At 37.7% G+C, this 17,361-nt stretch overlaps 1 protein-coding gene across 2 annotated transcripts; it reads left to right on the top strand.

Moving 5' to 3' along the window:
- The first annotated feature begins 5,162 nt into the window (after positions 1–5,162).
- LOC104602664 (uncharacterized) lies at positions 5,163–16,348 on the top strand. Of its 2 annotated transcripts, none has more exons than XM_010266446.3 (4): positions 5,163–5,768; positions 6,240–7,085; positions 8,251–9,327; positions 12,877–16,348. In XM_010266446.3, the coding sequence occupies exons 1-4, from the start codon at positions 5,609–5,611 to the stop codon at positions 16,032–16,034; spliced, it is 5,241 nt and encodes a 1,746-aa protein (XP_010264748.1). In that variant the 5' UTR covers positions 5,163–5,608; the 3' UTR covers positions 16,035–16,348. The 2 variants fall into 2 exon arrangements, with proteins under 2 accessions (XP_010264748.1, XP_010264747.1); XM_010266445.3 differs by having other exon boundaries at positions 12,874–16,348.
- Positions 16,349–17,361: the final 1,013 nt, after the last annotated feature.

Raw genomic sequence — 17,361 nt, 5'->3', positions numbered from 1 at the left:
ACCAAGCAATAATTTATTGAACTTCAAGTTTGCTCCTAATCATGGTATTGATGGAAATTTTGTTACACTCAAGCTTGATCCTAGTAATCATTTACATTTGGAGGATATTCCAATGAGGAGCTATGGTTTTTGGATGGGATTATAATACAAACAGGGCTCTTTAGGTAGGCCGGTCAGGCAAAGGAAAAGGAACTTCACCCTAGGGAGGTGGAGGGTAGTAGAAGATGAGATCGGAAAGCTCCTTGCAGCAGAATTCGTCAGAGAGGTCTTGTATCTAAGCTAGGTAGCCAACCCAGTTTTCTTAAAAAAATGAATGACAAGTGGGTCATGTGCGTCGATTACACTGACCTCAACTGACTTGCTAAAAGGACAGTTTCCATATCCCCAAAATAAACTACCCGATAGACGCGACATTGGGGCATGAGTTGCTGATCCTCATATGCCTACCTCCGCTTTCAGCCTCACAAGGTACACGATTTAACTCTCACATACCATTACTCTCAAGCAATAAGCTCTTTATAATCTCTTTTGCTAACTTAAGCATCAAAGTGCTCACACTAGGTAAAGCACCACGGATCACTATGATCTTCTTGCCTTGCTGTTTGACCCGACCATGTAGCTGGTCTAACATCCGAACTGCCTTCCAGCAGGGAGCGACCAGATCACATATCATTACTTGTCATTGCTAATTCTCTATATTTTCAAAACAATGAATCTCTCTCTCTCTCTCCTTGACTTCTTTGTTTTTATAATCATTTTCTAGAGTCATGAAGTTTTGATGAAATTTAATTAGTTACTTTGAGGTTTTTGATTGACGTGAAACATGCAATTGTTCATATGGTTGATAGTTGGTACGACTATGATGAATTGGAGCATTTGGGCAATAGCTAGTTCATTGATTATTGTCGGAAATCAATGGATATGCACTTTGGTTTTGGATAAAGATGGTTTGCACTTTGTAGAACATCCTTTTTTTTTTCTTTGTTCAAACTACATTGGGTTTGCATTCATAACCTTAGATTCTTCGTGCTGGAATAAGTTGCTTGCCTTCGACTATTCCAAGTTTACATCCACTGTTTGATGCCCATTAATCCTTGCTTATCGGTATAAGAATTGAAAAGAATAAACATTTTCTGAATTTTAACATTTCAATTGTGTGGTGATAAGCTTTTAGCATCCAACTTTATTTGCTAATTTGTGAGTTGGCATTGACATAAGTCCAACATTACTGATTCTCTGACGTTGTCACACCCCTTCCTTGAATTTTCTTAATGTGGGTACAGAGATAAAAATGTTGGGTTATTAAATAACATGTTTATTTTTCCTTCTTTTTTTTCTATTTCTCATTATTATACATCAATGTATATGTATTTGTTCCAGAAGTTCAATGTAGGAACTAGGAAGTGATTGCAATGATTAATTTCAGTGTTGATGAACAAAGGGAGAGCTTTGCCAAAGTAATATGAAGAGATATTTTGAAGATGCTGGAGAATATTCAAATAGGTCTACATCTACAGGTATACTTTAATTTTATCTATTGTCTTTATGGGGTTAAAAATATTATTCTGCTAATGAAAGCATTCTGCATTTATTTTATTTTTGTCCCTTTTCCAGACCCATGTGGCTTAGCTCATCATTGGTCTCAATGCTTAACAATTCTCCATGGATGGTTTGGTTTGGGTTTAACTCTTCTTACTAGCTTTGCTTAATCTCACTTGTAGCCGGAGTTGCTTAGTTGGATATGCATGAGAATATAGTCTCTTGTACCAATTTTGTGTGAAACCATTAGAATTCAATGTGATGGAGGTCTCTTAGGAAAACATAAAAGTACTTATGGTTTTTATTTGCTTCTCACTCTCCTAATTTGTTTTCTATGGCTGTAGATGGAATCTTTTTGGCTATTATTGGTGAAAGTTTTGGAAGCTGAGCTTAGGGTAATTCATGCAGTAATTTTGTTTGTCAGGCTTAATTTGAAAAGAGTACAAATACAAATATGTACAACACAAATACATACAAAAATAATACAAACTAGTGAAAATACAAGGTTTTATATTCTACAAATTTGTATTTATACTCTTTCCAAACTGAACCTCAAGGAAAAAGCTTGAAATTCCATTATGATAGAATCAGACTCCTTTAGAATGTCATGAACTAGAAATCAAATTCTTTCTCATAGACTTTGTTACACTCATCTATGGAGGCTTGGTTCTCCCTCTCTTCATGGTTATATTATTTTGCAGCTTTCAAAGTTTCATTCTTTTTCTGTTCAAAGGATTAAAGTTTCATTAGTTATATGAAAAATTATGGGGTCCATTATAAAATCTCTAAGCCAATTTTATTTACGAGTGCAACATTAAATAAATTAAGATCCCAAAAATTGCATATAAAGGAATTAATGAATTAAATTTTAACCCATCAGAGGTTTTCATATACCCCTAATAGTTCATAGGGTCTGACTATAACACTGGAAAAACTTATAACCAATCAATCCTCATCATAAAAGTGGTAATCAATAAGTTGGTTTTCATCAAAAGGGGTTTTGGCTTTTGATTGGTAAATGCTCTTTCGACAAATTAACATCTGCGCCCCTCCCCGAGTACATGCACATCTTAGCATGCATTGTGAACATCTCATATATTTGTTATTTGAGAGATGTTCCAAATACATAGTTAGAATGTGCTGTGGGGTGCAGATATGAATTTTCTTTCGATATCATATCTTTCTCATTTCATAGATTTTCCTCATTTTATATTAGAAAAATAAGAATGGAGAACCACCCTTGGTGATACCAATTAGAAGGGATTTAGAATTCAATGACTTGTTTCTTTGTCTTTTATTAGGGTCATACTAATTAATCTGATACTACTTTTTTATTTTATTTTGATATCCTATTAATCCATTAGATTCATCAAAGTCATTCGTTTCGAACATTGTAGCTGTTATTAACCAGACCATTAATTTCTTTGCAAAACCCACTAGTCTACTACTCCATAAAGGAAGGGAAATCCTATACCTCTTTCACTTCATTCGTTATTTTTCCTTCTTTTTAAACATTACATCCTATATCCCCAGTAGGTTGAACTTGGGTAGCGCACAACTAACCTTGTATATTTCTTTATCCATCTTAATAAAACACCTGATTTTCCAATTGTACCCATAAAAATTTGAGTTTTTAAGTCATTTATTAAAATATCCCTATATTTTCATGGTTTTATTAAAAGCTATCATTTAGTTGGCATTTTATTAAAACTTGATTTATTCAATCGACTTTCTCTTTATACAGGGACCAAAACTAAACAAACAAACAGGGTGTTTGGTTTCGTGGGTATTTATTTAATAAATGTTGTCACATAGGTGTCATTTCAATGATTTTCTTTTCTTGTTCTGTCGTACACATCAAGAATAATAAAAGTGGATTTCGATTTTTGTGCACATTTATCATTTGGGAAAGTTATTTTTAAAGCTTCCACAAATGTTTTAGGTGTTTTTTCACTGTGCTGATGTGGAGGCTAGTGGTGCATAGTTGTCATAAACAATTGTAATTATTCCCTTTCTTAGTTTTGCAAGTAAATAAAATACAAATATTGAATGAAAAACGTAAAAAGAACCAAACACATATAAAATGGCTGCTTGTGTTTTATCAAGGGCAAGAAAGACATTTTATATGATTTTCTTTTGATTAATTTATTTTTCAAATAACCATTAAGTCAAAACCATAATAGTTTCTATTTAAAAAATCAATTAAGTAAATTGGTTAGATGATGTTTTAACAAAATGCAAATTATAGGGATGTTTTAGTAAATAACATAAAAGATTTGTGGGGTCATCAATATCCTTCTATGCTAAGCTGCATGGAAGTTCCTCACTTCCTCTAGTTTGTCCTACAATACTCTTCTCACTAAATCCTCTTCACACTATGCTCACAGCCACTCTCAGCCTTTCGCTATCGTGCATTAGGAATATCTTTTTATAAATAAAAAGATACAAATATAAAAATATTCCAGATGCATGGTTGCAAAAGGTTATCAACACGATGTAAGATTGTAAGGATGGTTTTGTGGGAACTGAATCTAATCTCCCTAATATTGACATCTATCGTTAAAATCATATTGGCGCCCCACATTACATCCCAATCGTGTATGTGTATGGAAAAATCTCTTATAGGAGATGTTCCTACTGCACGCTGAGATGTGCATGTGCCATGTGGGGCGTCCTCAGTGGTGCGCATATGTAAACTGTAAATCTCCCGTTCGTGTTGAGGATTGATCTAAGGTTTTGATTCAAAAGTATAATCCTATACAGCACATTGCACGATAGAAAACTATTCACACTAGTTACATCTGGCAAAAAGTTGATTCAACCCGCACCTAACCCAATCCGAAAAAACAGGGTCCGGGTTTCATATTTAGCTATTCGAATGTGAAAATGACCCGACCCAACCTGAAAAAAGTGGGTTGGGTCAATCTGTTGATCTGATTGTCAAGTCTAATTGGGATTGTTTATGTATTGTTAGAAGTTTTTGCTCTTACATTTTTTCTATTTAGTCTTTACTTTTTATTGTTTACTCTTTAAATTGTTAAATGTTAAATTTTTTTTATTTTATATTTAAAATTTGAAGGTTAATTATTTTAACTTTGATATTTTTCATATAATTTTTTTTAAATTTCAATTATTTTTTAAGATGACCCGAATTGACTCAGGGGTCAATCCTAACCCAAACATTTAGGATTAGGGTTTAGCATTTGATAACCCGATCCAAAATTAACCCGACCCCAAATCAATCCCACCTTAAATCAACCCGAAATACCTTGACCCAATCCGAACCCGACCCATCTAATCCAATTGCTAGGTCCAACACTATTTCTTAAAAAAATACCAAGGCGAATTGGGATGAGCGCGCCTCCGATGTGCGGCTAAGACATGCTGTGAGATCGGTGTGAGGCGTACTCTGTGGGAGCAGCCGGGGCACGTTTCACTCGTTAGTTTCAAATTTCGATGCGTGCAGAAGGAATTAGTGACTAACCAGTCCACTGGTACAAGTAAATTGTAAAACAGTTGGGGGGTATTTCAGGAATACGGGACTAGAGAGTGGGGGCAGGGCGGGGGTTAAAGCAAAAGGAAAAGGAGAGAATAAGGAAAAGAGAGACGATAATACGGCGGACACGAGGGGAGATTAAAATTCCGTTCAGTGGCGCCGTGAGCAGATTGAGATACCCTTCTTCGCTCTCTGGCTCTCTTCTCTATTGAAATCCAGGCTGTTGTCTTTTTTGTGGCTCTCTTCTTATACCTCTTCTTCTATCTACTCTGAAGACTCATTGAGATTGAGAGAAACATCTACAGCGACCAAAGGTGGATTCTTTTCTCCGGTTGTTTATTATTTCTTTTCCTGTATTTCTTGTACTGTTGTACATCGAAGAATCATTGGCGACGGTTTGTTCTCGCCTGCAAATCTAGGGCACACAACAAGTGTTCTTTATTTATCCATTGTTCAGCTTTGTTCCGCGCTGCCCCCTGGTTTCTTTGGCACGGGCGCTAGGCGTTGACAAGGGAGATCTCGCTTTATTGGAGTTCTGGTTTTTTGGTTGCCGATGCTATTGGTTGGTCTTTCATGCCGCCGGAACCCTTGCCCTGGGATCGAAAGGATTTCTTCAAGGAAAAGAAGTACGAGAGGTCGGATGCCCTAGGCTCTGTTTCCAGATGGAGGGACTCTCATCACGGATCACGCGAGTTCGCGCGATGGGGATCCGACGAGTTTCGCAGGCCTCCAGGTACGTGTTGGAGGTCTTTACAATTTTTAAGAGATTTAGGGCGTTTTCGAATCACTTATATTCCACTTTGTTTTGATGCGAAAATTAGGGTTACGCGCCTAGATTGTTCATCCTTTTCATGTTCTCTCGGTGGATGTGTTGCAAAGGCCAGAAAACCTAATTGTTTCCGAGAGAACTTGTTTTTAGTTCCTTTACCCGGTTGAGAATTTAATATTCCGTTTTCTTCATTTGTGGAGGATCCATTGCCTGGGTTCCTGGATTTCGTTTTTCTTTTTCTTTTTTCCCATTCGGTTCTTTGTTGACAGATCTAAGATTTCTGTTGCATGCATTCCTCCGTCTTGTCTTCTTTCGCCACTTTTAGACTTTTAGTTTTTTCTATCTAGTTTCTGCGAACTCTCTAATTGTAATACGCTGTTGGCCTGGATTTTGTTGTATTTTTCTGTTTTTATAGATTTTTTTTTTTTGCCGAAGGTCATGGTAAGCAGGGAGCTTATCAGCTGTTGTCAGAAGAATCCGGACATGGATGTACGCCCTCCAGGTCGAGTGATAGGATGGTGGAAGATGACTTCTGCCGGCAATCTGTTTCCCGTGCCGAGGGGAAATACAGCAGGAACAGTAGGGAAAACAAGGGATCTGTCAAAGGGCATCTGTGGGACACAGGCGATGCCTCCGTTAGCTCGTTTGGCAGGCAGCATGATATAAGTGCACAGAGGTCAGTCGATGATCTGCTAACATACGCATCTCACCCTCATTCTGACATTGAAAACTCGTCATTGGATCAACTCCACTTAAAAGATCATCATGATAAGATGGATAGTGTGCATGGCTTGGCCACAGGCCACAGATATAATAAAGACCATTCGCTTGGCTCGATGGCTTGGAAACCTCTGAAATGGACCCGATCAAGTAGCTTGTCATCACGAAGCTCCGGCTTCAGTCATTCAAGTAGCTCAAAGAGCATCAGAGCCAATCTGGATGATAGTAAGCCCGAGTTACAGCCTAGAAAAACAACTCCAGTTCAGTCTTCTTCTGGGGATGCTGCTGAAGGTGTAACGACTCTTACACCATTTGAAGATACGTATTCGAAGAAGAAGCAACGACTTGGATGGGGCCAGGGTTTGGCAAAATATGAAAAGGAGAAGGTTGAAGGTCCCGAGGAGACTACTGGCAGGATTGGGTTGATCGCATGTTCCAACAGCCCAAGAACAAGTAGTGGTCCTGTTCCAAGCTTGGCTGACAAAAGCCCTAGAATCACAGGTCTATCAGAATGCACATCTCCTGCAACTCCCTCTTCTGTTGCCTGCAGTTCATCACCTGGTAGGTTTTGTTGTTTCTTTTGATGTTGCTATTTGTTCAGAAGACTTTTCATACATTGCCACTTTTTTGTGATTTAAGTTTATCCGTTTAAAATTTCTAATGGAAAATGACATCATGCTGATCTCTCTGAGGTCTCATCATTAGGTTCCCAGTATAGTACTTGGCCAGTATCCTACTCTCTTTGGTTGTTTTCCTCCAACTCAATGAACATCCTTTGGAATGCCCTTTTCTTGATAATGTTACAAGATATATTATCCTGACAAATTTGTCTATTCGACATGATTTGCCACTTCTAAAACCCAATTATTTTTATTGTTTGGACCAGTAGGTTTAATTCCTTCAGACTAGGTTCACTGGAATCAAATCAGGTTTCTTGTTTAATTGTTTTACAACATTGAGAGGGCAAAATATTGATGTAGTATTGGAGTCTAATGACATCTGGAGTTGCCTATATCCAAACTCTAAGAACATGCATTGGTCAAATCTGCCATGAATGTGGTTCCAAATTACTCAGTATTGGAGGCACCGTATTCAAGATGGATTTGACCAACACATATGCTTAGCATTACTTTTGCTTATGTTTGAGTTACTTTTATCAATATGTAGGGTTTTATTGTCTTAACTTGTAAATTGTTTCCTGGGTGGTTTCTAAGAAATCCTTTGAGCTTTTAGCATTTTATTAATTTCTTAGGTGGTATCATGCAATTTACCAGCATCTGTGACCCACTTTTGAAGCTGAATCATCCCCCTTTTAGCTTGCTTTATCTTGGGTTCATACATACTTCATACAAATAATTTCCTGTAAAGTATTCTTTTTTAGCTTGTATTGAATACTCGTGTAATACAAAATATCACGTATTAGTAGTGCTAGTGCAAGTAGAAGGGTCTAAAAGAGCAGGGGGAAGAGAAGACTGAGGAAAATGTGTTCTGAAGTGGTAAAAATGATTCAAGGACTAAGGTTTGACAGAAAGCATTTGTCTTGATGGAGCACAAATTGTTCACTCATATTTCATTAGTAACGAATGCTTATTTCTAAAGCAGCAGATTATGTACTCTATGGTTTCAGCTTTGAATCTTTCTGCAACTACTGATGCATTAAATTAGATTTGAAATTGTTTACCTTTGGTTCCTTTATTTATAATTATATACGTTGGTCTGGTAACAGGTATGGATGATAAACATTATAACAAGGTATTGAATATTGAGAATGATGCATGTAACTTAGGTGGTTCACCTAGTCATGCGTGTCAGAATTGTGTTGAGGGGTTCTCTGTTGTTTTGGAGAATTTGGAACCGAATAAGCTGGATGATTTAAATTCTAAGTTTGCTGATTTGCTACAAGCTGAAGATGCAAGCTCTGGGGACTCCAGTTTCATGAAGTCTGCTGCCTTGAATAAGTTGATGCTATTAAAGAGTGATGTATTGAAGGCACTAGAGAAGACTGAATGTGAAATTGATTTATATGAAAGTGAACTAAAATCTTTGTGTTCTGAACCTAAAAAAGCTGGTTCTTCTCTGACAATGTCTAAATTCTTACAAGGTGCATTAGAGCCTTGTGAAGAAGCAGATGTTGCATCCAAGGAGTTTGTAAGACCTTCTCCCTTGCAACTAGTTTCTTCTGATGATATGCTTGTTGAGGTGCCTCTTCTATGTGATGGAAGATTGGATGCAGTTAATGCTGAAACTAAAGATGAAGATATTTATAGTCCAGGGACTGCTTCCTCTAAATCTGTTGAACCAGTATCCTCAATGAGTCAAATCTCTGTGTCTGATATGGTGAAGCATGATGAATGCTCTATGCAATGTGAAGCAATCAGGCCTTTAGCTGATGTGCCACACTATGATGATGCTATGCCACTTTCTGATGCAGAAAGTGTACTGCATTCGTCAATAATGGCATTCAACAGAGAATCTGCAAGAAAAGCATACGAAGTATTTAATAATCTATTGCCATCTGACAGACATCCGACATTTTCTGTGGGTTGTAGCAATTTGTCATCTGAGCACAACAATCTCATCAAAGAGAAACTAGCAATGAAGAAGCGTCTTCTGAAGTTCAAGGAGCGGGTTCTTACTCTTAAGCTTAGGGCCTTTCAACACCTGTGGAAGGAAGATTTGCGTTTACTTTCGATAAGGAAGCACCGAGCGAAGTCTCAGAAACGTTTTGAGGTAAGCTCACGAACATCACATAGTGGGAGTCAGAAGCATCGGTCATCTATCCGCTCTCGATTTACTTCACCCGGTAATCCCTCCCTCTCTCTCTCTCTCTCACACACACACACACACATACACACACGCATACATACACCCTTCCCACATGCATACTTAACATATAGATTTTGGTGTCTTAGAGAGGAGTCCTCCCTACCTTTTCAGTTACATGCAAATTATCATGCTGTTTTGATCATAAATTAAAATGGATACAGAATAACATCACATGTTCAGATAATTGGAACAATTTGCATGGAATAAATATATTTTGCTTTACCAATAAAAAGAATAGATGGATGTTGTTGTTTTACTAGTGTTCGAATATTTTATGCAGAATAAAGCCTTGCCTATCTATCATGTATTTCACCATACATCTTGCATGCTGTCCATATATTTTGATGTTGTATACCTTCATAACTCTCAAGAGCGTGGTTCTTAGAGCCTGCATTAGAGGTGATTGTTGGATTTCTTGTGATTTGCTTTTTTAATTCTACCAATGTCATTCACTAAGGCATGGTTTTAGGAACATGCACTCCTGAGATTGTCGACGATTATTGGGCTTTGATGAAATTTGATTGTTCAATCTCTTCATTACTTGATTTCATCTACTGGAATTCCTTGGCTTCCAAGGGTTCATAAATTGGCTTGTTCTATGTTAATGAAGGTTGTGGTTTGTGTATGCTTTCATTTTAGTGAGGGGATGGTCATAGTTATTTTTAAACCCTTTAATGGGTTTCTTATTGTTTGTTGAAGAATTTTGGCCTGGCTGTCTGGCAAATGGATTTGTTAGAGCTCTCCTGAAGTTGGTGATATTAAATTGCTTTTCTGGCGGTTCTGTTTGTGATCCCTATGTTCTATCTTTTGAACCTTTAGTCCTTTTGGAGAAGGGGGGGTGCATTTTGAAAAGTTGTCTCATTCAAATTCTTGGAAGTATATAATGGTTGTAAGAGGTGCTATGAACTTCTTTGGACAATCTCTACTGTATTGGTTATTCTAATTGATTAGTGGTGATTGTTTGGTGCAATATTAGAATGTTTGGATGACAAACACGGGAACCTGGGTTTCAGTAAAAAATCAGTAAATTGTGCAAGAAATGTCAAATATTAGATCCATATTCAGTCCATACCTCCTATATCCCTAGATAGCCACAACCAACATTGGGTAACTAGTTATTTTGTCTTTTTCCAATTTAGTTACTATTTGGGCTGTTTTCTTCTATGATTGCTTTTTTCTATGAATTATGGGAGCTAAGAGTTTTCTCAAGAGATTGCTTGGTGGTGGGGGAGTTGTGGTTGGCCGTTGGAAGGAAAAGATATATGGTGATGCTGTGGTGCATAATCTCAAATATGATGTTTGCTATTGCCTTGTACATTTTGAATTTTCTTGTTGAACAAGAGACTTGGGTTGTGTTTGGTTTGAAGAAAAAATGTAGGTAAAGGAGGGAAAGGTGGAGAGGAATCTATACAAAGTTTGTATAGATTCCCCTTCCTCTCCCTTCCTTTTCATTCAAACCAAACACAACGTTAAATGTCATGATCTTCTTTTGGTTTAGAGGAGAATGCAATCTTAATTTTCAACTTTCAACCATCATAATTGTAGCATTAAAGTAGTGCTTATCATAGTTGTCAAGGCGGCGACAAGGCGCCCTTGGAGTCTCGCCTCGCCTAATTGCCAAGCAGTTTTCTATAGCGTGTTATAACAAACTTTTATATTCTTATTTTTTTGAGGTTATAATTATAAAATAGACATTTTTAAACTAAAATATTCATTTTTTGTGTTTGTATACTAATTTCTTTTTGTTATTTTCTTATTTGTTGGGGTTTAATCAATACAAACATTGCTAAATGCTGTATTGAACCCTCAAAGACTTCAAAACCTAAACCAATAAGTAAGAAAGAACATAAAATGTTGTCTAATCAACACATTTCTTATTTTCTTTACTAATTTTGTGTTTTTATATACTAATTTCTTCTTCTTCTTCCACCTTTTCTTTTCTTCTTTTTCTATAACAGAAATAGGGATTCAGCCCCTATGTTTTTTGAATTTTATTTTCTTTTTCTTTTCATGATCATGTTGGAATATGTTGATTTTCTATACTTTAACATGAAGTTTATACTTTTCTTATGAAAATTATGGATATTTATTAAGGAAATATGATTATGGAACCTAGGGAACTACCCTAAGATACATGTTTTTACTTTTAAAAAAAAATCCATCCCCTAGGCGACTAGGCACCCCCATTGCCTAGCCTCGCCTTGGCGCCTTGAAATGGTGCTTATGGTAATATTATAGAGGGCTTATTTCTGGGAGAACTAGGTAAGTTGAGGTTTTGCATGTAAACAAAGGAAGAGCTGGCAAAATGCTCTTGTATTGCAAGCTCATTACATGCTGGCATTTCTGGGGAATTGTGGATAGGGATTTCCAAATGAAAAGAATTGGATATGGTTTTGATAGAGCTGTAGCAGTTGGCATTGCCTTTTCCTTGTTCCAGAAGGTATTGACTTGTGAGATTGCAGAGGCTTAGAGATTGTGGTTTAAAACTGTGGATGGTTGAGGCTTCTGTGCCAAAAAAGGCTTGAATTGACAATATTGTCAAACATGACTTTGGGGGCATTGTTTTTCAATTAATATTATGTGGGATGAGATTGATGTCTAGTTACTATATGTTTACACTATAAACTCATTTGCATTTTGGAAAAGACTTGCAAGGCTGGATGCTTGTAGGAACACTCCTGATTGTACACAATTCTGCTGTAATCATCCTATATGGCTACAAAAGCATGAGAAGCTTGTGGTTTGCTTGACATGCCCTAGATTTGGAAGATCAATTTGATGAAATAAGTATTACTCAAAGGTTATGCTTATGTAAGACAGGCTATGGATATTATATGTGAGATAGTCTGAGGTTTTTTTTTTTGGGTGAAGAAAGTAGGGAGGTTCTTTGATTGACATTGTTGCTTGTTTAATAAAACTGTGGCAAGTAAATCACAAGGGTTAGGCATTTTATTTTTTCAATCCCAGCATATTTGGTGGATATACCTTTGACATTGTAGTTGTCAGGTTTTTTGAGTTTTTAGTGTTCTCTACCATTTTACTTGCAAGGACAAAAGAAGCCATTTTCAGTTTGGTTAAATAATTCATATATTTGAGTCATCTCTTTAGTGTGAACTTGTTTTCAGCTTTTAGTTTGTCTTTGTTGTTATTTCTAAAGTAATCATATTTCTCATGGAACTAAGTAAATTTTCTGTTGATGAGTTCATTCTCCAATCTATTGTTATTTGCATCATATTTCTTTTTGATAGAAGTTTGGTTATACTCTGGCAGAGTAAATTTTGTTTCTACCTTCTCAATGTATGTGTGATCATTATGAACATTGAAAGATCTAAATTTTGAAGTATTGCTTGCTTTCATATTTTGTTGTCATCTGCTGAATGTGATAACTTGGCCTTGGTTCCTAATGCAGAATATATTGTGCCTCTAGATTATAAGAAAACTGTTATGAATGTTAACTTGTTGTAGTTGTCTTCATTTAAAAATTTGGTTTTATCTTATTCTTCATTATCTTCATTTACTGCAGCAGGTAACTTGACCTTGGTTCCAACCACAGAGATAGTAGATTTTGCTGGCAAGCTGCTATTGGATTCCCAAATTAAGATTTGCAGGAGTAGTCTGAGGATGCCAGCTTTAGTCGTGGATGAAAAGGAAAAGAGGCTTTTAAGGTTTGTTACAAGCAATGGGTTAGTTGAAGATCCATGTGCCGTTGAGAAGGAAAGGGCATTAATCAATCCATGGACATCTAAAGAGAAGGAGATTTTCATGGAAATGCTATCAACCTTTGGAAAAGACTTCAAAAGAATTGCATCTTTCCTTGACCACAAGACTACAGCAGACTGCATTGAATTTTACTACAAGAATCACAAGTCTGAGAGCTTTGGAAAAATAAAGAAAAAACTGGAATTCAGCAATCAAGGAACAAATATTCCTAGCAGCATGTACCTAGTCACTTCGGGAAAGAAGTGGAATCGTGAAGTGAATGCTGCTTCACTTGATTTGTTGGGGGCAGCTTCAGTGATTGCGGCCAGTGCTGATATCAGTTCGAGGGTTCCTCAGTATTGTGGTGGGAAGTTGTTTTTGGGTTATGACCATGATATGCCCCGGCATGACGATTGTATTTTAGAAGGGTCCAGTAGTATAGATATTATTGGGAATGAGAAAGAAGCTGCAGCTGCTGATGTATTGGCTGGTATCTGTGGTGCTCTGTCTTCTGAGGCTATGAGCTCTTGTGTTACAAGTTCTGTTGACCCAGGAGATGGTAGTCAGGAGTGGAAGTGCCAGAAGGTGAGCTCAACAAAAGGTCGACCTTTGACCCCTGAAGTTTCACACACCATTGATGATGATGAAACTTGTTCTGATGAGAGCTGTGAAGAAATGGATTCTATGGATTGGACAGATGAGGAAAAGTCGATCTTCATCCAGGCACTAAGATTGTATGGTAAGGATTTCTCAAAGATCTCTCGATATGTCAGTACAAGGTCAAAGGATCAATGCAGGATTTTCTTCAGTAAGGCTCGGAAATGTCTTGGTTTAGATCTGCTTTATTCTGGGCCAGGCAATGAAGAAGTTCCAGTGAGTTGTACCAATGGAGGAAGGAGTGACACAGAGGATGCTTGTGTTGTGGAGATGGAATCGGCTATTTGCAGCACTCAGTCATGTTCTAGAATGGAAGTTGATTTGCAGGCATCTGTAACAAACATAAACAGTGAAGTATCTGGGCATGCAGAACCCACTCATTTACAAACAGACCATGATAGATCAAGTGAAAAGCATGTGACAGAACATTTGGATCAAGAGGATTCTGAGATTAAAGTGGAAAATGTGGTTCCGGATGACTGTTGGGCATTGAAGGAGCCGGTTTCAATTTTAGGTAGTGGCAACAATTCTGCTGATCCTGATGTCAAGATTGATGCAACTCCAGAGGTTGTAAGCAGTGAAGATGCCGCAAGAGTAGATGCTGCTTTGAGTGCTGAACCTTCTGTGCTGCTTTCTGGAACTGTTGCTTTCATTGGTGACAGAGAAACTGGTGGAAAAGTAGAAATTCACCAGACTGTCATTTTCAAGGAAGAGTCTCCATCTGTTGGAGGGCAGAAGGAACTCAAACAGTCTAAATTAAATGCTGCAGTTGAACTCCCTGTACAATGTGGTTCTTCTGAGGAGCCAAAAATTGATTCAGAGGAAAGACAACATTGGTCTGAGAAGGGTTTAAATGATCGGCAGGAAGCTTCAAGTGGTGCTGAACCAATTAGTTCTGCAAGTACCTCATGTTGCTTAATACCAGATTCAAGTGTAAAAGAAAATTGTCTTCCTGTGACAGCAACAGATAAAAGAGTTAAAGAGGACTTGATATCGCCTGCCACATACCAGCATCAAATTTCACTTGAGCTTCTAACTTCTATGCAGAAGCCCCAGGCAATCTCTTGGCAACAGAAAGAAAATTGTCCTGTTTCTGTGGGTTTGGATCTTCCTGATTCATCTGTCCATTATGAGAAGTCAAGGCGGGGTGCATCATCTTCTGCCCTTGATCTTGAGGTGCATGATGATAAGCAACAGCAGAAGTCTGCAACTACAGACATTTATCAGCAATATATGTTAAGTCATAACTCCCTGAACCGTGTTGATCCTGTGCAGATTCTTAGAGGCTACCCACTGCAGGTGCTGAATAAGAAGGAAATAAATGGAAATGCAGAGACAAAAAGCAGTGAAAAGTCTGCCATTGTCCAGAACTTCTCCAAGATGGACAGAAACTCTCATTGCAATCAGTATCTTGTGCAGGATTTGTACAATGAGAAATGCACTAGTTCAAGATTCCCTCATTCAGTGGCTGAGCTTCCACTTCTGCCCAAGAGCCTTGAACAATCCTCCATTGATCATACAAGATCTCATTCCCTGAATGGTTCAGAAACAGAAGAGCAGTCACGTAGGACTGGTGATGTGAAATTATTTGGTCAGATCCTTAGCCATCCTTCTGTGCCAAAGCCAAATCCTACTTCTCCAGAGAACAATGAGAAGGGTACATCTTGCAAACCAAGCAGCAATTCATTGAACTTCAAGTTTGCTCCTAATCATGGTATTGATGGAAATGCTGTTACACTCAAGCTTGATCCTAATAATCATTCAGGTTTGGAGGATATTCCAACGAGGAGCTATGGTTTCTGGGATGGGAATAGAATACAGACGGGGCTATCATCGCTCCCTGATTCAGCTATTTTATTATCAAAATATCCAGCAGCGTTTATTGATTATGCTACATCATCCTGTAGAATGGAGAAGCAGCCATTGCCAGCAGTTGCCAAGAGGAATGATCGCAACATGGGCTGTGTGTCTGTATTTCCGACCAAGGATGTCAATGGTACTGGGGGTTTGACAGATTATCAGGTGTACAGAAGCTATGATGGGATGAAGTTGCAGCCATTTACGGTAGATGTGCAGCGACATGACATACTCACAGAACTGCAAAAACGGAATGGATTGGATGGGTTGTCTAGTTTTCAACATCAGGGAAGAGGTGCGGTGGGGATGAATGTTGTGGGTGGTGGGATCCTTGTTGGAGGGAGTTGCACTGGTGTTTCAGACCCTGTAGCTGCCATAAAAATGCATTATGCTACCAGCGAAAGGTATGGTGGTCAGTCTGGTAGTACGAGGGATGATAAATCGTGGCATGGGGGAGACATTGGCAGGTAGTTGAGAGTTAACAGTGGTGAAAAGGGCTGCTCTCAAGTACTGTCCTTCGCGGTGCAATCTTCTATTTTTTTAACCTCCTTTGTATAATAGTTTTTGTAACTTCAATTGGTACCAAAAGGGAAATGGATGGTTTTCCTCCTCCCGTCATTCATTGAAAATTTTTAGGTGCTTGTATCATGCCGCTGTAATTGTTGTATTTGATGCAAAATACAGAAATAATCTGGAAAATAGATTACGTGGGGGTAGCTTCACTTGCTCCACGCGTTCCCGCTCGTTCAGTTGAACAACCATTATAATCTTATGCCTTTTTCACAGATTTGTTTTGGGAGATGGAGAAGGAAAACCGGGAATTTCGATTTCCCTTGTACATATGAAAGATGCCTTTGATCTGGAAATTATTCTTTCGCTTTCTCATGCTGTGATTGCTTGATGTTTCTCTTTATTGATTTTGCCATCGACATTTGAGGATATTCCAGTTCCATAAAAGACACGTCTCCTTTCCCTTTTGTGGTGATTAACAAGTGGTCAAATCAAATGCGAAGAGAAGGGAACCAGTAAGATAGAACAATTGCAACAAATGTTGGCAGTGACCAGTGATGGGTAACAGTCTATTCTGATAGTCGAAGCGAACTTCCAAGGATAAATTCAAGGCAAATTTTGATGAGCCGAGCCCGAGACGCATCTTGATTAATGACTCAATGCTTGCATTAGTTTATTGTATTCTTTGATCGAATCGCAGAAGCTGTCCTATGACGATAGAAGTCATCACTCCTACACAGTACGACTCCTAAGACTAACCTCGTCCTTCCTCTTTATAAATTACAACCAAAATCAGCGTGCCCCAAATCTATATTTCTGGATTGGAGCTTATTTATCGTCATTATCTGTAAAAGTCGGAGCGAAGATGAAAAAAAGAAGTCGGAGTGGAACGTGGGTCCCCGTTTTACTTTGATTTTTGATTTTTTGGGTCATTTACTTAAGACATCCCTTATGGTTTTACGTATTTACAAAATCCTATCCTCTAGTTTGCATTTTATTAACACACCCCAATAGTTTGCAATTATCTATTCAATCCTTAGTCGGGAATATTTTGTATTTCTATTTTGTAATGGTCACTTGACATCTTAAAGATTTAAACCAATGTTTTCAACCCGTTGTTGATCCGGCCCGTCGAATCGTTTAAACTGTCACATGGCCAAGGAACCAGGTGTCTTGTCCTGCTATTTTTGTTAAAAAAAACCATTTTTTTGGCCTCAAATTGTAATTTTTAATATATTTTTTTATAAATTACAAAAAATTAAAATTGAATTAAAAAATAAATTAAATA

The sequence above is a fragment of the Nelumbo nucifera genome, chromosome 2 (assembly GCF_055504915.1).
Source record: "Nelumbo nucifera cultivar China Antique chromosome 2, China Antique-T2T, whole genome shotgun sequence".
Lineage (NCBI taxonomy): Eukaryota > Viridiplantae > Streptophyta > Magnoliopsida > Proteales > Nelumbonaceae > Nelumbo > Nelumbo nucifera.
Note: the sequence above shows the minus strand (reverse complement) of the source record. Positions and strands in the feature narration are given on the sequence as shown.

What these genes read in the sequence shown, in the direction of transcription:
- LOC104602664 (XM_010266445.3), top strand. Translation starts at nt 5,609, where the DNA reads ATGCCGCCGGAACCCTTGCCCTGGGATCGAAAGGATTTCTTCAAGGAA. An exon ending in CGAGTTTCGCAGGCCTCCAG is followed by an intron (nt 5,769 to 6,239) that starts GTACGTGTTGGA and finishes TTTTTGCCGAAG; the next exon opens with GTCATGGTAAGCAGGGAGCT. An exon ending in TGCCTGCAGTTCATCACCTG is followed by an intron (nt 7,086 to 8,250) that starts GTAGGTTTTGTT and finishes GTCTGGTAACAG; the next exon opens with GTATGGATGATAAACATTAT.